This window comes from Lactuca serriola, chromosome 1 (genome assembly GCF_051521515.1).
Source record: "Lactuca serriola cultivar US96UC23 chromosome 1, Lser_US96UC23_V15, whole genome shotgun sequence".
NCBI classification, from domain to species: Eukaryota; Viridiplantae; Streptophyta; class Magnoliopsida; order Asterales; family Asteraceae; genus Lactuca; species Lactuca serriola.
The window spans coordinates 167,640,395-167,665,790 of NC_136408.1; the positions used below are offsets into that span (position 1 = coordinate 167,640,395).

General features: G+C 38.0%; 1 protein-coding gene across 1 annotated transcript; it reads left to right on the forward strand.

Moving 5' to 3' along the window:
* Positions 1-326: 326 nt before the first annotated feature.
* On the forward strand, positions 327-13,031 carry LOC145101076 (disease resistance protein RUN1-like). The gene is made up of 9 exons (XM_079038243.1): positions 327-517; positions 1,421-2,040; positions 2,730-3,858; positions 3,951-4,274; positions 4,351-5,265; positions 5,343-5,994; positions 6,138-6,268; positions 6,368-6,434; positions 12,641-13,031. The coding sequence occupies exons 2-7, from the start codon at positions 1,508-1,510 to the stop codon at positions 6,212-6,214; spliced, it is 3,630 nt and encodes a 1,209-aa protein (XP_078894369.1). The 5' UTR covers positions 327-517; positions 1,421-1,507; the 3' UTR covers positions 6,215-6,268; positions 6,368-6,434; positions 12,641-13,031.
* The last annotated feature ends 12,365 nt before the right edge of the window (positions 13,032-25,396 follow it).

Genomic DNA, 25,396 nt, shown 5'->3' on the forward strand with positions numbered 1-25,396 from the left:
TTCTTTGAAGGAAAGTATTTTCCTCCATTTGATAGAATGTTTGCTCATTTAGAATCCTTTTCCTCCTTTCCTTAATGTTGAACCAAACACCGGATTCCAAAGGAATTGGATTCATTTTCTCTCAAATTCCATTCAATTCGGACGAACCAAACACACTCTTAATGCCTAAGGAAAGAAAAGGACTTACTATTATTATTATTATTATTATTATTATTATTATTATAACTTTTCTACCATTTACTATTATTTAAGTCCTCCAACCCAACTATTATTATTATTATTATTATTATTATTATTATTATAACTTTTCCACCATTTACTATTATCTAAGTCCTCCAACCCAACATTCTGTCTCGATCTCTCTCACGTCTCCCTTCCTTCCTCGTTGACTCGCCGTTTACCGGCCGACTTCTCGCCATTCGCTCTGTAGTTTTCTGTCGTTATCCTTCTGTGTCGCGTCGTCGTTCTTCATCCGCTATTCTCGCCGTTTCAGGTCTTGTTGTTGCTCTGTAGACAGGTAACTATGAAAGCAGATTTTTACCATTTACTTTCACATGTTGTTACACAATTTTATCTCATCAATCATAAATCAAATTATAATAATCAGTTTGTTCAGGTGATTGCTGATTCGATAATCTAAATTACTTTTTTTTTTTTCAATCAGGATTGTACAGAGTCCAACATGTATTTCTTTAATTCCTCTAATTTTCCAATTCACAAACACGATTTTTTTACATTTGAATCCTTTTGAACCTGAACGATAATGTTTAATTTTCTGGTGATGTTTATGTTCCCCTTCTTTCAAAAAAAAAAAAAAAAAAAAATCTCGGTTTTTGTGAAGTACTTTCGGGTGTTAGATTCCTTGAATCGAAATTAGGATTTTGCTAGTTCAGAGATCCTATATCATCATCATCATCAATCAAGTAATGCTCTGCTTTTTCACAGATAAGCTGAATTAGGTTTTCTTTGAGCTGCAATTTGATAAGGGATTTCTTTGTAGATATCACAACGACAAACATTGGTCAACAAAGTTTATGTACTCATCACTAAACTCACCTTTTTCACATAATCAAACCTTCATTGGCATGCGATTACTTTTAGCCACTTTCTCATTTGTGTGTTTGGGTTCATTTCATTGACATTCGTTCTGCATGGGTGTGTTAATTACACGTAGGATTTGGTTAACTTCAAGTCCTGTTCTAGGGGTAGAAAAACAGGTTAACCAATCTAATTAACTGAGTATTCAATTCAATTTATAATTAATTCACATCTAAATGTTGTGGTGATTTTATATCAATACTTAATTTTGAAGCAGATTAAATTCACATGCTAACATTCGGAGGTGCATATGTAATGTTATTTAAACACTTCATTTTTTTTTTATCTAATTTTGTAGAATATAACTATTGATTTTCTGTAGGCACAAGTGAGGAAGAGGTTGAATTCAAAAGCTTCAAAAGGCAATACTACTTTATTGGGAGAAACAAGAATCAATCCATAACTCATAATGGTTGAGCTCCATGAAATTTCTGAAGAAGCTTCATCTTCTTCATCAACTCATTGTCGTGGATACGATGTATTTTTGAGTTTTAGAGGTGTTGACACTCGTCATAGTTTCACTAATCACCTTTATAATGCCCTCATGCATGCCAATATCACTACCTTCTTAGATGATGAAGAGATCGAAACAGGGGAAGATCTGAAACCAGAATTGGAGACTGCAATTAAAGCATCTAGAGCTTCTGTTATCGTTTTGTCTACGAATTATGCTACTTCAACATGGTGTCTTGATGAATTGGTGTTGATCCTTGAGCAACGTAAGGCGTCCAAACATATTGTTTTCCCCATCTTTTATCATGTTGAGCCCACACATGTCAGGAAGCAAGAAAGTAGCTTTGGAGATGCAATGACTAAGCATAGACAGAAGATGGAAGCAGAGACAAACTCAAGCAAAAGATGTCAATGGGCTCAAAAGATAGAACGTTGGAATAGAGCGCTTACAGAGGTCGCTGATTTGAAGGGGATGGATGCAAATGGCAGGTAACCATTTTCGTTCCTATATTTTCATATGGCGTATACATTTCAATATGTTTCTCTATAATCATAAAATAGGCATATTTATGATGCATTAAAATTTGGATACAAATACGCATAAATTTGAATCTAGTTTTTGCAATTATGTGATCTCATAAGTTAATTCATATAGGTAGGTTAAACCATCATGCTAGTTTTAAAACATTTGCTATGTATTTCTTATTTTAACATAAGTAAATTCATTTAGATAAATGCTATTAATGATTTTTTTTATGCTTTTTACTAATAAATCAAATTTTGAATGGTTATAATCCGCTACTAAGTTTTTATATCATTTTACCTTCAAATTACATCATCTTTTATTATGATATTCTAATGCTCACATGTAAGTCGGAAAGGTTAAGTTGAAACTATTCACTAATATTTTGTTCAGGTTCAAGAAAAACCAAGTTGATATTTAAGTTTGATGGTTTTGTAGAAACAAAATGAAATATCGTTGCCCGTTAATAAAATCTTGTATTACATTAGACTCTGGCCTTATTATATATAATAATTATGACCATGCACATTAGATGCTTGTATGGTTAAAAGTGCAAATACACCTTTTCAATGTCATCAAGAAAATTTGAATCTCCAATATGTCGTGTTATTTTTTTAGATTGTGTTTTGTGGTTCTTATAAAAATCAAATTGCAGGCTAGAGGTGGAGCTTATTGATGAAATTGTTAAGGACATCTTTCGTAGATTACGCACATCCTCAAGGTTTCCACTACCACAACTTATTGGGATGGACAATTCCATTAAATTTGTCAGTTCGTGGTTGAAAGATACATCCTCACATAAGACAGATATACTCACTATTTTGGGTATAGGTGGGATAGGGAAGACGTCTTTAGCCAAATATGTCTACACGTTACATTCTCATGAATTCGACACAAGCAGCTTCATTGAAGATATCAACAGGAGATGCGATGAAAAATATAATGGGATGCTTGATGTACAAAAGAAACTCTATGAGGATATTTCAAAACCAACTTCAGTTCAAGTTCATGATGTTTCTACGTACACTTCAATGATAGAGAATGCAGTAGCCCGTAACAAGGTGTTTCTTGTTCTTGATGACATTGGTAGTCTCGACCAATTAGATGCATTACTTGGAAGGAAAGGTTTTCATCCAGGAAGCAAAATCATAATAACTACAAAGGACGCGTGGTTGACAGAGAGCTGTGAACTGTTCAAATTGAAGGGTAAATCACTCACGCATGAAAAGCACTTTCTTAAAGGCTTATTTGAGATCGAATCACAAAAGCTTTTCTGTTTTCATGCATTCATGTGCAATGATCCTAAGGCAGGTTATGAAGAGGTGTCGAAAAAGCTAGTGAAGTATTGTGAAGGACATCCAATGGCTCTTAAAGTTCTGGGTAGGAACCTACATAATCGAGATGTAACTTATTGGGATGGGTACATAGACAGGCTAAAGAAAGAAAATGATTCCCCTATAAACAATGTCTTGAGAATGAGCTTTGATTCTTTGCCATCTGAAAATGATAAGGAGCTGTTTAAGCATATTGCTTGTATTTTTGTGGGAATGGATAGAGATGTTGCTACAACAATATTAGAAGCATGTGATATAGAAACAAGAACTGGAATTACGAATCTCATCGACAGATGCTTTCTTAGTATAGGATGGTATAACAAATTGAGAATGCATCAATTGGTTCAAGAGATGGGAAGATTTGTGGTACGTGAAGAATCATTTCACAAGCCATGGGAACGAAGTCGATTATGGGGTCATGACTCATTTAGAGTGTTGAAACAGAAAAAGGTAAGAGCTCTTGTATACTTGTTTAAAGCATTTTGTATTTCTATATGCCTGTTTATACATTTTAATGTATTTTTGCATGCTTTTCTTCTCAGGGTACGGAAAATGTTTTAGGCCTCACCCTTGACATGAAGATAATTGAGAAAGAGAAGTTACATGGATCACTTGAGTTGAAAACAGACGCATTGAGTAAGATGGATAATCTAATGCTGCTTCAACTCAATTATGTGCAGATCAATGGCATTTACAAGAACTTTCCGGAAGAATTAAGATGGTTGTGTATGCATGGGTTTCCTTTGAAGTCTATACCTTCAGACTTACGGATGGAGAATTTGGTTGTTCTTGACATGTCATATAGCAACATTGAATCATTTTCCATTTGTTATAATAATCCGCAACGATGTGAAAGCATGCAAATGGTAACTTATCTATATTTATCCTTCTTCTAGTTCAAGCTGATAGAGTCACTGGTATTTTAACTTGTTTCCTTTTCAGCAGTTGATGGGATCTTATTCAAAAGGCAAAAGCTTGCTTGGATCATTGAAAATTCTTAATTTAAGTTTTTGTGAACAACTTCGTAGCCTTGGTGGGTTTGACCACTTCCCTAAACTTGAGATGTTGATACTTAAAGGTTGCATTGGTTTGCTTGAGGTTTGTGAATCGATAGAGCAATGTGTAAAACTTGTTCTTGTTGATTTGAGCTCCTGCAGCAAGCTTCAAAAACTTCGGCGAATCATAGGCAAGTTAAAGAAAGTTGAAACACTATTGCTAAACGGTTGTTATCTTGGTGAATCTCGAATCAAATCTAGGGATATGGATTCACTCGAAATGATTAAGGGTAACAACATTCGCATAAACACAATAACATCTTTGTCTACCGTTCTGGAGGTTGTACCAAGGTCTTCAAAGTTCTTTGAGATTTCGTTACCGAGATCTTTAGTAACCTTGTCACTTGTGAATACTAGTTTGTCCACTGAATCCTTTCCCTTTGATTTCAGTTGCCTAACCATGTTAAAGCATTTATATTTAGATGGAAATCCTATCGTTTCCATGCCCACTTGTGTTAGAAGCCTTCATAGGCTTGAGACACTTAGTATGGAACATTGTAAAATGCTAACGTCAGTCGAGCATGCTCCACATACACTCACATATTTGAGCCTGTATTCTAGTAACCCTTCACTACAAAAAGTTTTGTTTGATCCACAAATGTTCCCACTCAAGTTGCTTATAGATTGGACTACATTAGCACCTTCATCGTTTGAATTTGAAGGCTTGGTCAAAATCCAACCAATGGTAGGTGTTGAGGAAAAGGTATTATGCAGTTTGGGATGGAGTAAGATAGACTTTCCCAAGGAAAAGCTCATGGGATCTCCATCCTATCCTAGACCAAGAAAGGAATCTGAAATCGAGGTTTGCTCTGGTTAACTATATGTGTTTATGTATATGTAATTAATGTGGTGATTAATGAAGGTGGTTGTATTTGGCAGATGTATTATGAATTTGGAATATTCAGCACATTTTATAGTGGTGAAGAGATACCGAATTGGATTACGGATAGAAACAAGGGGCCATCAATATCATTTACCATCCCATCATCTCCTAACAAGCTTAGAGGATTGAATTTCTGTTGCGTAGTTGCATCTCTATTTTTGAATGAGAGACAACTAGGTAACTCTGAATTTCTGCTTGATTTGCGAATGAATATTTTCCATTATTTGCCAGTAATCATAATTAGAAATATAACAAAGAACCTCATCTGGATATACCACCACTACCTTCAAAATCTCTATCTTGGTAGAAATTGTTTGACTTTGTTAAGTCATTGGATGTTTGGGATGAATGAGATGGAATGTGGTGACCACGTTGTTGTTACTGTGAGGTGGGCACCAGATGATATTTGTGATGCAGTTAGTAAGGAGTGTGGGGTGAGTTTTGTGTATGATGATGGAGAAAAAGAAGAAGAAGAAGATGTGTTGGGTTATTACAAGTCATGGAATCACATCATTGGTGGAGATCTCACTGGATTTCAATTAACAACCGGAGAATATATCCTAAGCAAAATGCGAATTCTGCTGTTTAAGTTTGATATTGATCTACTAGGTTATGGTTATCTGTGTGGAGAAAGTGCCTGCTTTAAAGGTAGATGTCATTCTTATGCGTAACTTTTATCTAAAGCTGCATGATAATATAACTAAATGATAGCCTTTTAAACAATAAATAATTCATGTTTTGATTTTATGCAATCATTGTCAAATCTTTAACCTATTTTTTTTTTTCATTAGATGAAATGAAGTTTAGAGCTTTATCTCAAAGGAAGTCCGGATCGAACTGCACTCATGCCTCTCCCGCATCAAGTTGACCGCCAGACTGGAGCTTCGTAACATGTTGACGAAGACCTCCGAACTGAGGGGAGGTAGGCACCCAAGCTACTTTTTTTATAACACAAAAACACTTTTTTCATCACATAAGCTTTTTCTAATATGTTTTTCTACATAAATAAATATCTTTACAGGTGGCACTCAAGGCTAAGCTTTGCCACTCAACAAACATAAACTTGTGACTTTTGCTCATCTCCACAGGTCTGCAGTTCTTATAATCGGTCCATGAAATTTTCATCCTCACTTTCAAGAAATTGTTTATGAAAATAGAAAAATAAATTAAAAAAGTAAATACCACGCAATCTCGAAATCGATGTATAATAATTCTTTTACTTGTTTTCAGAATTAAAAAAGAATATTATAATTAATGTTTTGATAGTTTGATAAGGTCAAATTCCATGAAACTATTGTAGTTTGGATTTTTATGTCTCTTAAACTAGCAGAAGAATATTTTTCTGATTTAATCACTGTTGGAATCCTAAGTCACGTAGGACCTTGGAGACCAAGCAATCAATAATATGGCAAGTTGGTCATATTTCCTAATTGTAATCTTATTCTACAAGTTGGTAGTTTAGGAGTATATATATGTATAGATACCGAGATATGGTTTGTACACACAAAAACACAATATAGGTTTTGAGCTATTTTCCTATTAATCAAAGAGATATTTTGATTATCCGTGTCTTTATTCCTCAAATTGGTATCAGAGCCTTGAGATCAATTCTTACCTGTTGACAAGTAAGGTTAACATGGCTGATACAGGGGGCGACGGAGGACCGGTGACTGTGAAAGAAACCGGATCAACTTCTGTTCAGTGTCCCATGTTGAATTCCACGAATTACACGGTCTGGTCACTAAGAATGAAGGTAGTCTTAAGAATTCATAAGGCTTGGAGTGTGATTGACCCTGGAACAGAGAAGAACGAGGAGAAAGATTACCTTGTTATGGGGTTGCTTTATCAGGCAATTCCAGAAAGCTTGATAATGCAAATTGGTGATGTCGAGTCTTCAAAGGTGCTTTGGGATGCAATCAAGACTCGATACATTGGGGCTGATCGAGTGAAGGAGGCCCGTCTTCAAACCCTAAGTGCCGAGTTCGATCGCCTCAGGATGAACGGATCAGAGACGATCGACAGTTTCTCCGGAAAGTTGTCTGGAATTGCTTCAAAATCGGCGGCATTAGGATCTGTAATCGACGAATCCAAGCTTGTAAAGAAATTCCTTAAATCACTGCCACGAAAATTCATTCATATGGTAGCATCACTCGAACAGATTCTAGACTTAAATAGTACAAATTTCGATGATGTAGTCGGAAGGATGAAGGCGTATGAAGAGAGGATCAGAGAAGAAGATTCCTACGGTGGTGAGAAAGAACAAGCTCTGTTCGTCGAGCACGGTGAATCATCGAATCGGAATTGGAAAGCAAAGGGGAAAACGATGGAGGTTCACGGGTCTGGGAGTGGGAACATAACACATGCGTTCAATAACTCAACTGGATCCGTAACTTGTGGGTCAAATGGATCAAATGGAACAGGCTCAAGTAGATTTAAATCAAAACAGGCCCAAAGAAAATCAAATAATAGTCGGTCCAATAATAACCAATCCAATAGTAGGCCCAATTTCAATTCTGATCCAAATAGTAAACCAAAAAAGGACCGATCCAAAATTATTTGTTACCGGTGCGATAAACCAGGCCACTTTGCGTCTCAATGTCCGGACCGAATCAAAAAATTACAAGAAAGTAATTTTGTTGAATATGACGATACCGACGATGCCGTATTTTTACATGAGACCGTGTTTTTGAATGAAGAGAAGGTGATACCGTCTCAATACGACTCACAAGAAAACGATGTGTGGTATTTGGATAATGGGGCGAGCAATCACATGACGGGGAACCGATCATTTTTCTCCGAGCTTGACGAAGGCATAACCGGGAGGGTTAAATTTGGAGACAACTCGTGTGTAAAAATCAAGGGAAAAGGTGCTATACTTTTCCAAGGCAAGAAAGGTCAACAAAGGCTGATGACGGAAATTTACTACATTCCGGATCTCAAGAACAACATTATAAGTCTCGGACAAGCAACTGAAGCCGGGTGTGATATTCGAATGAAAGACAACTATTTAACCATGCACGATGCCGATAATTGCCTATTAATGAAAGTACAAAGAACTTCAAACCGTCTTTATAAAATAAAATTACAGATTGGAGTTCCTATTTGCCTTTATTCAAGACTAAGTGAAGATGCGTGGCGATGGCATGCAAGACTTGGGCACATCAATTTCGAGTCAATGAAAAAGATGTCCAAGAAGGGTTTAGTCAAAGGGTTACCTCAATTAGATCATGAGAATCAATTATGTGAATCGTGCTTAGTCGGCAAGCAAACGAGAAAGTCTTTCCCAACCATGACGACATACAAAGCAAAACAACCATTGGAGCTTGTTCACGGAGATTTATGCGGTCCGATCACGTCGGCAACCAAAGGTCAAAATAGGTACATTTTTACACTAATTGATGATTTTTCACGATTTATGTGGATTTATCTCACAAAAGAAAAGAGTGAGGCGTTTACACACTTCAAAAAATTCAAAGCTTTGGTGGAAAATGAAATTGAAAAGCCTTTGAAAGTGTTTAGAAGTGATCGAGGAGGTGAATTTACCTCTCTCGAGTTTAATTCTTTTTGTGAGCAAAACGGAGTTAAACGCCATCTCACCGCCCCATACTCTCCACAACAAAACGGAATTGTGGAACGAAGAAACCGAACTCTTATGGACATGACACGAAGTATAATGAAGGCAATGCATGTTCCAAACTACTTATGGGGAGAAGCGGTAAATCACTCAACAAATCTAATCAATCGAGTTTACACAAGAGTCCTTGGTGATACAACTCCATACGAAAAGTTGTATAAAAGAAAACCGAATTTAGAAAATGTTCGTATATTTGGGTGTCTAGCACATGCAAAAGTTGAACCCGTTAATCAAAAGAAGTTGGATGCAAGATCAAGACCACTAGTCCATGTTGGTTTCGAACCGGGTACGAAAGCTTACCGGTTATTTAACCCGGTAACACAAAAAATAATCGTGAGTCGAGATGTTATTTTTGATGAAACCAAAGGGTGGGATTGGATTAAAGAAGCAGGAATCAACAATGAAGAACCGGGTTCATTCATAATACCATGGGACTATCCAAGAGAAGATGTGAACAACAACCAAGGAAACGATGTAAATAATGATCCAATTGAATCGGATCAAGAGATTGGAGACGGAGCGGATGTACAAGATAATGAACAACTAAGTTCGGTAAATAATAATGTTCAACAAGGAGCTGCAAACCAAAGACCTTCGAGAGCAAGAGTACCTCCAAGACGATTTCAAGATTATGAGCTTGATCTTGACAATCTCGAAGAACTCCTTCTAACAACCAATGACGAGCCGGTATCGGTTGAAGAAGCGAAGAAAGAACCAGAATGGGTCAAGGCCATGGATGCGGAAATCAAGTCGATAAACAAAAATAATACTTGGACTCTTGTGAACAAACCTATGGGGGTGAAGCCAATTGGACTCAAGTGGTGTTCAAATTAAAGAAAAATGCAGATGGCACCATTAATAAATACAAGGCAAGGTTGGTCGCTAAAGGTTACGTGCAACAACCCGATATTGATTTTCAGGAAGTGTTTGCCCCGGTAGCTCGAATTGAAACTATTCGATTTCTTATAGCCTTAGCAGCTACTCATGGGTGGGAGCTTCACCACTTAGATGTAAAAACAGCATTCTTACATGGAGAATTAAAAGAAACTGTTTATGTGTCACAACCGGAAGGCTATATAAAGAAGGGCAACGAGCATAAAGTATATCACCTTACAAAAGCACTATATGGTCTAAGACAAGCACCTCGAGCATGGAACACGAAGCTTGATGGGATTTTGAAGAATATGAAATTTCAAAAGTGCATGAAAGAACCATCGGTGTACCGGAAATGTGAAGGATCTAACTTGCTAATTTTAGCAATTTATGTTGATGACTTATTTGTCACAGGTACAAACTTGAGCATGATCAAGAGGTTCAAATTAGAGATGTCCAAGAATTTTGAGATGTCGGATCTTGGAAGATTAACTTATTACCTTGGCATTGAAGTTAAGCAAGAAGAATCGGGGATTACTATAAACCAAGAAGCATATGCTAAACGCATTTTAAAAGAAGCCGGTTTATATGATTGCAATCCGACCCACATACCGATGGAACCAGGAAATAAATTGTCGAAGGCCGAAGATGAACCCGAAGTCGACCCAACACAATATCGAAAAGTGGTAGGATGCCTTAGATACCTCTTGCAAACAAGACCCGATATGGCATATGCGGTTGGAGTTGTTAGTCGATATATGCAAAGTCCAAGAGAATCACATGGTGGTGCAATCAAACACATTCTAAGGTACTTACGAGGAACAACGGGATACGGAATTAAGTACGAAAGAATGGGACAAAAGCGGCTTATTGGTTATAGTGATAGCAGTCACAATGTTGACCCGGATGACGGAAGAAGCACAACCGGTCACATTTTCTACTATGGGTCATCACCAATTACATGGTGTTCACAAAAGCAAGACACCGTTGCTTTATCATCTTGTGAGGCTGAGTTCATGGCAGCCACAACGAGTGCATGTCAAGCAATATGGCTTCAAGATTTTCTTGGGGAAATAATGAACAAAGCACAAGAGAAAGTTATTCTTAGAGTTGATAACAAGTCGGCTATCGAACTAACTAAGAATCCCGTTTTTCATGGAAGGAGTAAACACATTCACACAAGGTTTCACTTCATTCGTAATTGTGTCGAAAGGGAACAAGTGGAGGTGGAATACATTCCCGGTGAAGAACAAAGGGCGGATATTCTTACGAAACCATTAGCTCGAACCAAGTTCAAGGAAATGCGGAGCTTGATCGGGGTTGAAGAATTCTCTAGAAGGACTTAGAGATTCGGGGGTGATTGTTGGAATCCTAAGTCACGTAGGACCTTGGAGACCAAGCAATCAATAATATGGCAAGTTGGTCATATTTCCTAATTGTAATCTTATTCTACAAGTTGGTAGTTTAGGAGTATATATATATATATATATATATATATATATATATATATATATATATATATAGATACCGAGATATGGTTTGTACACACAAAAACACAATATAGGTTTTGAGCTATTTTCCTATTAATCAAAGAGATATTTTGATTATCCGTGTCTTTATTCCTCAATCACTAAGACTTTGATTTTGTGTTCATAAAACCCACTTCATAAAACTCTGAATTTTATAAAAACCGCTGTAGTTAAGAGTATTTTTTATAGAAACAACTCTAACCAAAAAAAATAATCTTCCTATGGTGTTTTGCAATTCATTACCAAGAAACCCTTACAGTGATTTTTATAGAAAAAAACAAACTTTCTGTGGTAAAATTGAATCAGAAAAAAAAAATGGTGGTTAAACCATAAAGACCAAACTATTGTGGTTTTTATGGAATTTTGCTTTTTATTAATAATTTTGATGTTAATGAAGATAGAATAAATATAAGTAAAGTCTGTAAGTTTATTGTATCATTCCATTCCATCATGGAAATGGAAAAAGAAACAACGCTTCCCAATAGAATGAAGATCAATATATGCCAAGGAATCACATTCTTAGGAATGTTCCACTCCATTCCAATGTAGTAAACAAAAATGTTTTTTTTTTTTTTTTTTTTTTTCCATTTCAACTATTTTAATTTGCACTTATATTCAAATTTACACATTATGTCTCTCTATAAGAGAGGAGGGAGTCGTTCCCTCCCAACCCACTGAACCCACTGCCACATCAATTTTTCTCTTTTATATTTTTCATCTTTCCGAACCCACAACACACGGAATCCTATTTTTTTGAACTCACTCAACCCACTCAATTAAAAAAAATACAAAACAACTAAGGTACAAGTTTTAAAACACATGGTACAAGAGAAAATAAGAAAGAGAAAGTAGAGAGAGATGATGAAGTGGGTTAGTGAAACCAATCAACCCACTCGTTGAAGCGGGAGTGGTACCGCCGATAACTCTATTGCTAATTAAGATTTTACATTTGATTGTTTTGTATTTTTTTTTAATTGAGTGGGTTGAGTGAGTTCAAAAAGATAGGATTTCCATGTGTTGTGGGTTCGGAAAGATGATGAAAAATAAAAGAGAAAAAATGATGTGGCAGTGGGTTTAGTGGGTTGGGAAAGAATGACTACCTCCTCCCTAATAGAAAGAAATGAAAGTAAGATTTTATATTAAACAAATCAATGAAAGTACATTGCTATTTCTTGCATTTACTCTTGTAATTTTTTCATCAACTTTTTAAATGTGTACCAATTTATTTCTGAAATTGTTGAAATTTATGATTTTTAAGGATTAAAGGGGCAGTCAAACAAGAGAGTTATATCTTTAAGTGAAGTGAAACAACACCAAACAGAAGACTCCATGTGGACTGTTCTTAAAGGCCGTGTTTACAACATCACTCCATACATGAAATTTCATCCTGGAAGTATAATTTTTATTTTAAATTATTTCATTCATCATATATGTAATTTATGAATTTTCATAAAGTGATTTTTATTTGTTTATCTCATTTAGTGGTGTATGAATAAATGATGTTTGAATACATAATGTTTAAAAAATATATGAGAAACAACAGTTTACTTGGGGAAATGGAAGGAAAATTTTTGAATGAGGGCAAAATTTTAAAATCTTATGTAATGATGTTTTAACCGGTTAAACAGTTTACAAGTAAAATGTTGCATATTTTGTCATACAACTACTTAAAATAAAATACAATTATGTTTATAAACCAGAAATAGATGAATCTCTTACTATTTTTCTTGCAGGTGTTGATATGTTGATGAAGGCGGTTGGAAAAGATTGTACAGCTTTATTTAGTATCCTTTTATTATTTTTCAGATCATCAAACATATTTTATTATGTTAAAATAATATTTTGACATGACACAATAAGTTTTACTATGTGTTTGACTGACATAGGTCCAGAGCCTGAGAACTAGACTCATGTGAAACAAAAATTATAGTTTTTGTGAAAAGGGACTTGCTCTTGTTTTTTTTTTATCTGTAAAAAGACATAAATGCCCTTCTTCTCCTTAATGCGTATATTCAAATAAATACCATGCTTGGATGAATGCAGAGTTTATGTTGGAGAAATGTCTTGTTGGTATTTTGGAAGTAAACCGACAATGATTTAATATTATAATTCTATGAGGACCGAAAAAATCAATGTTTTAAAACCCGGGTTTTTAGTTGACCCGGCGTGATGACCGGTTCACGGGTCAACCGGTTCAACCGGTTGAACCGCCGGGTCAACCCGGTTTATGGTCTTTCTCTATTTCTATATATTTTTACTTTCATGCATAATGCATAAACATATAAAACTAATAATTTGATGTCCACAAAGTTTAAACATTGAAAAACATTGAAGAAACTGCAAATGGCTCGTTGTTTTGGCGTTCGCTACTTGTATTCAACTATCCAAACTCTATTGAAACGGGTCAACCCGGTTTAACCGGTGCAACATAAGCGGTCGAACCGCGGTTTAGGGGAAACCCGGCCGGTTCGATCCGGTTCGCATTTTTACAAAAAACCGGTTTCAATTGACCCGCCTTCTACCCCGTGTCACGGTCCAACCGGTTGAACCGGCCGGGTCGACCCGGGTTTTAAAACATTGGAAAAAAGTGAAATTTTTATAGAAGGTATACAAAAACATTGTAATATTTGATATGTGAAAGAACAATATTATTTGAGTTAAAAGCTGTAGCGAAATTGGATGTAAATTTATGATCATCATGTCATATGCTACTACATATATTATTCTTCCAAATAGGATTTAAATTCAAAACCAATCAAAGTTTATAATTATGCATGATAATATAAATCTTGGATGACATAATTAAAATTTAGAGTGTGAAATTTTTTTTACGTTGAGTCTTTATTATAAAAATTTGGTGCTATAAAACAAACTGCTTGCATATAATATTTTTGCCGACCTCTTTAGTTTTGAAAAGATTTTAAAATTTCAAACCATTTCAGATTAAGTTTTGAAAAAGCTCTTTAAACTAAAACTTATTTTTTTTCAAAAATAAGTTAAGTTATAGCAAGCAAAACATATTTCTTAAAACACTAAGGAATAATTTGCAAAAATAAGTTAAGTAACCGCCCAATAATAAGTTAAAGGAACGCCTTAGACTGCTCATCTTCTCTCCATAGCATCTCCATAAGGGATGGTGTTATTTTTTGAAATGACATTGGGAAGAAGAAAAGTAGAAAAACAGAGTAAGGAAGAAAACAGAGGCGTTTGAGGGATGTTACCCTGGTAGGGGGAAGCAACAGGAAACCAAGGGGAAGGGGGGTGTTGGTGGCATTATACCAGCATTGTGGTGCCCCCACCTCAGCAAAACAGCTTCGGTCGTTGCCCACACCGATCACTCTCAAAAAATGCTTGTGAAAATTTTTCCTCGAACATGTGTATCATTTCTCGTTGGAGAGAGAGAGAGAGAGAGAGAGAGAGAGAGAGAGAGAGGGCCAAGCTTATTTGTTTGGGAAAAAGACAAAACCCAACGAACTGATGGCCACTTGTGTCAAGCAATGTCTAGGCTGGAAGTAATTAACTTGGGCCTTTGGTTCAATTGGTCCATCTTTGTTGCTAGATTTCCATCTCAAACCAAATTACAATCGATACAACCAAAAATATAAAATACAATCTCTAATTTAATCACAACATTTTTTTTAAATCATTAAAGAAAAAACATACATTTCTAGCGACAAAAAAAAAAAAAAAAGAAAAAAAAGAAAAATTCAACAGCATCCGATCTAATTTTCAAACAGAGTAACATAAGCAATCCTATTTAGAAATGACTTCAATGGAAACATTGATTAAAACCATTTTGTTAATTCTTTCTAAAATAAAAAACATTAAAATCATCAAAATGTTGCAAGACAAATCCGAACCATTAATTATTTTTTATTCCTTAGAAAATGAAGAACACATTCACGAATAATAATAAAAAAACAAAAACAATAATGCGATCTAATGTTCTAAAAGTGGTAATCTCTTAAGATGAAAATGGTTCCAGAAATCGAATAAATGGTGATGGTGATTCTAATTGAAACATCCCAAAAATACAGTCCAAAATTTTTATTTTTCAATCATTATTAAAATCATAACTCATCCAATGTTATAAGTAAAATCGTGAATCATGTATCATAAAACATCATAGTATCTGTCTCAAATCAAAATCTCATAACAAACATCAGAGTAATCTCCCAGACGAAAGAATGTGGTGTGTGTGCCATGCTATCATCCCGAGCCCATCCCTGCACTAGTTGAAGTACCTGAAACCAAAATTGAAACTATAAGCACGAAGCTTAGTGAGCTCCCCAAATTACCACATACCATACACATATATATAACAAATCACATAACTCTAGGACTACTCCCAACTGCATCAGGATGAATCCCAACATCGGCTTACCCGACATCGGACTCACCCCGGCATCCGACCGCATCGGGCTCACCCCGACATCGGGCTTGCCGGGCACATCAGGATTACCTCGACACATACACAATATAACAAAAACATATAACATAGTCACATATACTGCAGCGGGCTTGCCCGGCATCGGGCCGAAGCCCGGAACATATAACATACAACATATAAACTAGCCTATATCGGGCTTGCCCCGACATCGGACCGAAGCCCGGAACACATAACACATAACAAGTAACATGCATGAATCAAAAAGACATCAAGCATACGGACCAAAGTCCGAAAACATATAAACTGCATCGGGCTCACCCGACATACTATAACTACTTAAATAGGGCGACATTGGTGCCTTAGACCCGTTCCTACTGAAGAAAAACTCACCTCTCAAACTGATTGCTGAAAAACTCACGCAAAGGTTACACCATCTGGTGCTCCAACTACTCCCCAGCTATAATGACCAAATAGACATTTAGTCAAAAACTGATGACTCTCCCATAGGTAAAATGACTATTTTACCCCTCTGATCTATCTTGGACCATAACCAAGGCCCAATCCTTCTAGTCCTCACTAAGACCCATTAAGTCCCCAAATGGCCCTGATGTGCACGAAAGTACCCACTAATTTTAATATTTATAACCTAACAAACTTAAACTAACTATGCACTTATAGGCAGTGTACCTAGTCAGATTACAGTATAGCTTGGGTAAGTCGGGTGTCGATCACAGGGAACGGTGTTACTAATTAATTTACTTGCTATCAAATTAACCTAATTATTAACAAGTTTAGAAAGGGGTTTTATCTGATTTTACAAGATCAGACGAACTTAACTCAAATTCAATCAATTAAGTAAAACACTCTTGTCTAGTTCGAATCCACTTTGTCCTTATGGCTAGCTAATAATTATGGATTATCAAGTTGGTTGTCATTGTATTAGTAATTTAAGTCTAACTTTACCAATAATTAATTAATTCATGTCAAATTATGTATGGTCACACACAATTAAACACAGAGCTAATTATGAGTATGAATATGCTATGTAAGAATTATTGTGCAAACGCAATTATAGTCACAATCCACGTCCTCTAATACAGCTAAGTTTATTTACTCTAATTACTAACTAAGATTGGTCAATCCTAGCTCTAACAATTTAATGTTCACTAAATCATTAGGTAAACAAGTTCATGCAGTTAATGGTCACTAATATACACAAAACATGGAGGCAAGCAACTAGAGAAACAAACACAAGCATGCTAGGTAACTATAAATCCAACACAAGCAATTCACCAACTAAATATATCCATAAAAATTAAACTATTCATAAGTTGGAAGCTTCATCTAGCTAAACAAGAGTAGCTAGATTCAGCTGCTCATAATAGCAACTAACACACTAACACAAATCAAAGTATATAGAAACATGTCCTAAGTAACAATTAAAATAGCCTAAATTATAGACCTTCACTCTTTTGGTGTTGAAAGCTTCTTCCTAAGACTTTTCTTCTGCTCAAAATCGCCTTTTAGAACCCTTATCAGCCAACCAAAAGCTTTCTTAATCGTAATGGTTAAAGATATATATAGTTGCTAATTTTCCTCATTCACGTTGTGAATACTAAGATATTCACGTCGTGAGTTATAGGTAGCCATGCCCGTCAAGGATTCCTTCACCCGTATACTTATCTTCTAGAATATAGATTCACGTCGTGAATCTTGACATATTCACGTCATGAATCCGCTTTTCCTTGATTTCTTGTCCTTTATTCTTTTAACTCCCAAAGTTTCTTCATTTGACGTTTTTAGCCCCTTTTCTTCAAAATGTCTTCTTTTTGGCTGCAACTAACATTTAAACTCATAAGTACCATTATTCTAAACAAATTACCGGTTTATATATAAAAATGTACTCAAATATTACCTAAAAATAAGTATAAATATGGCAATATCAACAATTTTCTAAATTGGGCCCAACTCTTTGAATGGGCTTTCCTTCTAAGCCCACTAATCCTTGGGCCCTTAATTGACTTCTGAAGGCCCATCACAGCCTATTACTACTATGTCCAAGATTTGGCCCAAACCAAGGCCCAATAACAAAAGTCCATTGACTAAGCGTACAATGGGTGTACCTCTATGTACGCTACACGTACTGCTGAAGGGTTTGTACGCTACACGTACTGGCGTGTACGCCCAACTTACTCTCCTGTTAAGCACTTTTCTCCCAAAACGACTTAATCCCTTAAAACTCTACGTCCAAACTACAGATCCGAGTCCCATGTTTCTTCCTAACCCTTAAAGTTGATCACTTGGTGGCTTGCAACCCACCAAATGAGCCCAACACTAAGAATAACAATGAACTTCCATAAATATGGCTAGATCTCTTGCATGGCTTCATAAAAGCCTCAAAGCTTGAAACTTTATGGCTAAAGGAACTCATTGAGCTTCAAGAGTGGCAACTCAAAGCTCAAAATCGAAGTTGCAAGGCCAATATCCAATCTTTGGACCTAAAAAGGTCCAAATCTCTAAAACGCTGGGTGTATGCACCCGCATCCCTCGAATCCAACGAGCATTTATGCTACGTGTACGCCAGGCTACCCCCGACGTACGGCTTATAGGCTGCCCATCTCCTCGGCCCACTTTCTAAGTCCACTCCAAATGAATCCATTGTCCAAGATAGTCCAAAACAATTATTAACTAATTAAATCAAATTATACCTTAAGGAACGGGTGTTACACTAATGAACTTCATGTTGGGGAGTAATATAAGTTGGGTGATGGAGGAGAATCGGATTTCTTGTGGAACATGTAAGTTCACTTTCCGAACTGATATTTCCACTATACGTCTAGGTTACAGGAAATCTAGTCCTAGATAGTTCAAAAGGACACTTGTGTATCTAGAAACAAAAACACAAGCCAAATCACCAAAGAATTCTATGTTCGTTCAAAAGAAAGAAGAGTTAAGAGGGATTCTCTACGGCTCATAGAAGGAGTCGTATATATACTTGACAAATTAGGGTTGTTATGTTTTAAATATGTTAGGAGAATATCGAAACTAATGGCATAATCAATGGTTTCCAAAACTAACAAGATTTGTCAATCTTACCTATAACGATGTAAATTTTCTAAACAAAATTTTCATTTTTAATCATATAATCTTCATATCACATTTCAGAAAACATCATTCATTAGGTTACATAACATAACTCCGAGTTTAATAAGTTAATAATCCAGGATCCTTGAGAAATAATTCTTTCTCCGGTGTGTACAATCAAGCCGGTACCGTCCCGCGATCTTGAGAAAACCTGAAACACATAACACGGTAAGCACGAAGCTTAGTGAGTTCCCCAAAATACCACGCACAAGTAATTAGCCACTCGAGGCTATAGCTCTGTAAGACCATCCGGTCAATGTGTCTCAGTGTAACCCTCCAGTCCCATAGCTCGTTGGACCCTCTGGTTCGGTCGTAGCTCGTTGGACCCTCCGGTCCGGTCTAGTTGAGAGCCTTCCGACCTCATAGTTCATTGGACCTTCCGGTCCGATCTGTATAGTACATGACATAAAATCACACAGACAAAATGCATAACTCAAATAAGAACATAAGACCCTCTGGTCACACATAATTACCATTCTAGGTACAATATAGTGAGAAGACTCACCTGGTGGCTAGTAGGTAATAGACCGCACTCGAAAATCCTGGACTAGCCTCCGCCTATACATTAGACAAGCATCTCGATCATTATTCGCCTTATTACTCATTTACTCCTTAAGTCCTCTTTTCCCCCTTTTACCCTCGGGTTGGGTGAAAGTATATTTGACCCCTCCTAGGTCCCTCCTGCCCCTTATTGACTCACCCAGGAAGTCAACAGAAAGCCAGAGCGAGTCAACAACCAAGATTGACATGACTCGACGAGTGCACACCTGTGACTCACCGAGTCCACTCATATTCTCCACGTTCTTCTTAGGGTTCACTCAGCTCACTGAGTTGACTCCCAAATCGATGAGTTAACACTGGGTCCAGGCTACTAGGTCACACCCACTACGACTCGTCGAGTCATCCCATGGACTCAGCGAGTTGGCTCCATCGGATTTCTCATTCAGCCACATAAGGTCAGATCTGTGACTCTAGCTTATAGATCCAACATCCTAGCATCCAAAAGTCACGTAAAGGTCCAACCTTTATGTTCATGCATCAGATATATAGCTCTATTTGACAAAATGACCCTCTTAATGGTGTTTTAGGCTCAATACTCTTATGTAACTGCAAAAAGCTGGGATCATGGGACTCTCTGGACCTCTCAAGGTCCAGATCTGATGTCTAAGCCTCAAAGGGACTTCATATACTTCATAACTCAACTTAAAAGAGGGCGAAGAAACCATAAATTCATGAGATCTACTAACCATACGAAAATAGGTATAGATTTATACCTTAAACAGCAACCTAGAATGGAATAACAACATATTTGAGCCCCTCAAGTTGATCTTGCTTGAACAACCTCCTTCCTCCTTGCAAGAATGCACAAAGATGATGAAATTATCCCCCTCCTTCTCTCTATGCTCTCTGGATCAAATAGGATTTCTCAAGGAAAAGTGTGGCCGCAAATGAAGGCCATAAGAGCCTTTAAATAGGTCACAAATTAGGGTTTTCCTCAGCAGCGCTGACTCGGCGAGTCAAACACCCGACTCATCGAGTCCATCCATTTAACACCTCACCAACTCGCGACCATACTCGACGAGTTGAGGCACCAACTCGTCGAGTCCCTCCAAAATGCTTAAATTAAAACAATTAAAACAATTTACCTGGTAACCCGAATGTTACAATTCTCCCCCACTAGAATTAGATTTCGCCCTCAAAATCGCTCCTTAAACACACAAAGATTGAATCTAACAACCCGAAAGGCACTATCAAAAGGATCTCATACCACACCAATATCTTTTCCCATGGACACCTGAATCCACACAGAAATTCCCGAGTTCGGAACAAACCAACCCTTCTACCACTAAGATACTCCTTTCTGACCTTCCCAAAATATGGAAACTCTAGTGGCCTCGCCCGCCGCCAAACCGCCCACTCAAGCTATCACCATGATATTTGCTCCTCGAACATCAAACCCCGGTAACTCACTGCTCCTCTTATTCTCACAAGACAAAATCCAACAATCGGCTACCGATTACTCATACCAAACGTACAAAACGATCTGAGTCACGCCCCAAGGAACGAAATGGTTCACCTCTCACCAGCGCTCATCCACTGAACTACCACCCGAACCCATCCGAACATTAAACTTTCAACACCCTATTCTCCAACACAAGAACAAAAATGATCATGCTCGCTTAGAAGTCCTCAAAAGTCTAAAAATCATAATCCTTCACTTTCCCCCCAGATATCTCTTTTTAACATTTAGCATCTGGTCTACTCTCGACCTCACAGTTGGACCTCCAAAGGTTACCTAGTACATGCCCAACATGTCTCGCCGCCTTCCTTCTCACAACAACTATCTCGGTCCATTGTGACACACAAGTCACAAAGTTATTTTCACCCAAAACGAATACTACAATCCCAACTGAAGATTGACTCAACCCCGACCTCTGTCGTCTACTGCACATAATTCCATGCATCTCGCGATACCTCCCGTACCCGAGTACTGACCTACACAGGTCTAAGACATCAGATTACAAATAATACCGCTCAACATGGAACCCACCTCAGAATCCAGAATCTCATCTCGCCTACCCATCGCACCACCAGAGCCAAACTCAAACTCGAGAGTTTGGTCTGACCCGGAGTTGGAACCACTTGTCCCAGTGAAGCACTCAACTCATGACTCATGACCCGCAACCCACGCATATACCACTTCTCCACTTCCCTTTGGTTGCGACAACCACATATCAATTCAGAATATAACGATTCTCGACAAATATGGAGACCCCAGTCTCGCCTCTAGTTCGACCACCAGGCTCCCAACAACTCAAATATTAGGGTTACCCAAGCCTAAAACTCTTATGCTTCATGATCTGATAAGAGAGTACTTCGTCACAACAATCTCTCGCTGACTAGTGAGTACTACGACTCCCCACAGTATCACAACACCCCTCGCTGACTAGTGAGTATTACGGCTCCCCATAGTATCACAGCACCCTCTCGATGACTAGTGAGTATTGCGGCTCCCCGCAACATCACAACAACCTCTCGCTGACTAGTGAGTACTACGGCTCCTCGCAATATCACAACACCCTCTCGCTGACTAGTGAGTACTATGGCTCCCCACAGCATCACAGCAACCCCTCGCTGACTAGTGAGTACTACGGCTTCCCTCAGTATCATAACACCCTCTCGCTGACTAGTGAGTACTGCGGCTCCCCGCAGCATCACAACAACCTCTCGCTGACTAGTGAGTACTATGGCTCCCCGTAGCATCACAACAACCTCTCGCTACAATCCATTTTCTTAAATAACCTCACTTGCTGCCATTATCCGAAGGGCTCCCACTGGAACCATAGATACTTGATACACCACTTTCCATCTCAAACTCAAGACCCAAAATAATCCGAAATTCAAGGCATTAAACTCGGATACCTCAGTACACCATCACAGAACCTCACGATGTCTTGCCTCAGTCACTGATCTCCTATTTACGACATCATACTCTGATATGAAACGCATCCCTGCAGAATTCCTTTCACCACCGATCTTCCTGTCACACAACCCGAAAGTTCGGAAAATTACAATTCTCAATTTGAAACACAGAGAAATGGTCAATAACTCAGAAAATGTTGACGACAATCCGAAACTCCCTCCTATAATGCTCAGAACTCATGTAAGCATACTCATAATGACCCAGAAGTTGGTTACCTAATCAACTTCTACCCTTCCTAACTGCAAATACCAGCCCATACATTGCACCAGAAATTCTCAACCGTCGAACTAACCTTACGGGTCAACCCCCTCGAATTCACAATTATAACCTTGAAGAATTCCTAACCACCACAAGTTCTTCGACTAATAGCCACCTGCCGTGGAGACACTTATCCTTTCTTGAACACGCAGAACATTCATTACCTTGCTCTGCACCTCGCCTTGACCACCAATAACCCTGGTCTCATGAATCCGTTCCGCATGTCTCTATATCCAGTTCTCCAACCGCTCTTGAACAAATCTCTGATCCCTTCAATAAAATACTCGGTTCTCCCCCACTTAGGGTTTGACCCAACACCGATTGGCGCATTAACAATCTATCCCACAGACCGTTTCTGCCTGTAACATCGCACCTACCCTTGGAAAGTGCTCCGCAACGCTCGATGATCTCCCCGCTAGAGATCAAGCAACTCCAAATACCCCGAATCTCAAATGAAATCATCAGAAACTTCTCATCATGACTGCCTCTAGTCATTCATAATCTCATACCATCCCATTACCGGACATCTCAACTGTCCAATAGTAACCCTGACTCTCAGTCTGGAAATAATGAACTATCATACCCCTCATCCTCGACTCCCCAACCAACGTTCCATCACGTGAGTTATCATAAGAGCAGAGAATTTATTACCACACTCGATACCCATCATAGATAATAAGAGCCACCGCCCCGATATACTCCTCTTAATCGTCCGACACTGCAGCTGATACATGACCTACTATACGCAAATAGAATACATCCTTGTCCTTGACTATCTCAGTCCCCACTAACAACTTGCTCATGCTATATCGTTACCTCGCGGCAGACATATTGCCCAAATACTCTGGTGGAAGATCGCCATCAATGCTAACCCTCAAGGTTTACCCCCAAGCTCAAAAACCGAAATCTCAACACCTCTTATGTTTTCCCACAGGAAACGGAAATAGCACCACTCAGGTCACAGAAGGTGACATCTCCACTATCGGCTGATTGCTCAACTCAGGCCGCAATCCTCCATAAACACCATCTCTACTCATCCTTGAGTCTTGCGACTTCATCTGACATCTCACCAAAAATACCTTGGAATCATTTCGACTTCCCTCACAAGGGATGGCTCATGGAAACTCGTTCAACCTGGTCCTCTGACCTCATACTCTATCGCATCCGATCTCTACCTAATCAATCACAACGGAATAGCTGGAAAAACTCAAGCACTATCTGCTATGAATCATGGTACTCGAACCACTACATCACCTCTCAATCTGCTACAAAGCATGGTACTCAAACCATGACATCACCTCTCAATCTGCTACTTAGCATGGTACTCGAACCATGAGATCACTTCTCAGTCTGCTACTTAGCATGGTACTCGAACCATGACATCACTTCTCAATCTGCTACTTAGCATGGCACTCGAACCATGACATCCCTTCTAAATCTACTATTTAGCATGGTACTCGAACCATGACATTACTTCTCAATCTGCTACTTAGCATGGTACTCGAACTATGACATCACTTCTCAATCTGCTACTTAGCATGGTACTCGAACCATGACATCACTTCTCAATCTGCTACTTAGCATGGTACTCAAACCATGACATCACTTCTCAATATGCTACTTAGCATGGTACTTGAACCATGACATCACTTATCAATCTGCTACTTAGAACCTCTGGAAAACCCCCTGTTTCGAGTATGGGTCCTCTGCTTTCGGTAGTACGGGCTCATACTACTTGCCACATCTACCCATACTTTCTACACAGACCATCCCAGAGTTTCTAAGTAGCTGCTCAATCTTCTCGACCACCAATCCCGTCACGTGTGCTCGCTCCTTAACGAAATGCTCTACTCTGTTAGCGTACTCATCTGACCAAGGTCACTCCCTATGCTCTTCCTAGGTTCTCACACTTCTCCACCATCAGCTACTGAGAAACTCCTATGATGCCAACCATCTACCTCCTAAATATCATCACATTCACTTGGTAGCTGATTCCCATCATCGGGAGTTCCACAAAGCATGAAGCAAGCAGCATTCGGGCATCGAATAAACACATAAAACCCACTCTAGGTTACAACTCTATTGCTCTACTCATACTCAACAGGTGTCACCGAGCTCAAGCAACTTTACCCCTCGCGGGCATCTAACTACTCTCTCAGTAGGCTCCTCCAATGCTCATCTAGGTGTCTCTCCGAGATTACTCCTCTACTCGAAACTCTATCTTTGTAATATTCCAGCTGGATACTCTTACTCAGCACATACTCGATAACACATCACAGATAACAACAACTCCTAGGCTAAGGCATCACAAATCAGGACACTCTAGTCCTAAAATATGACATACCTAACCTATCCTCTAGCATGCAGAATATCACAAAATATCTTATAACACAAAATAGGTTATTTTGGGAAATCATCATTCGGGCTCTGGCTGATTGTACACACTGCTCCTTCTCATTTTCTCTCAGAAACTCTTGCTCGTTTTATAAAAATCATTTCTTTGAATTTTTTTCTCAAATCCTCACTTTGAGTCCAGATTTACCTGAAGGTGCATCCAAATCCCTCAAACCAAGGCTCTGATACCAACTTGTAACAACGTGAATTTTCAAAACAAAATTTTCATTTTTAATCATATAATATTCATAACACATTTCAGAAAACATCATTCATTTAGTTACATAACATAACTCCGAGTTTAATAAGTTAATAATGCAGGATCCTCGACACATCATTCTTTG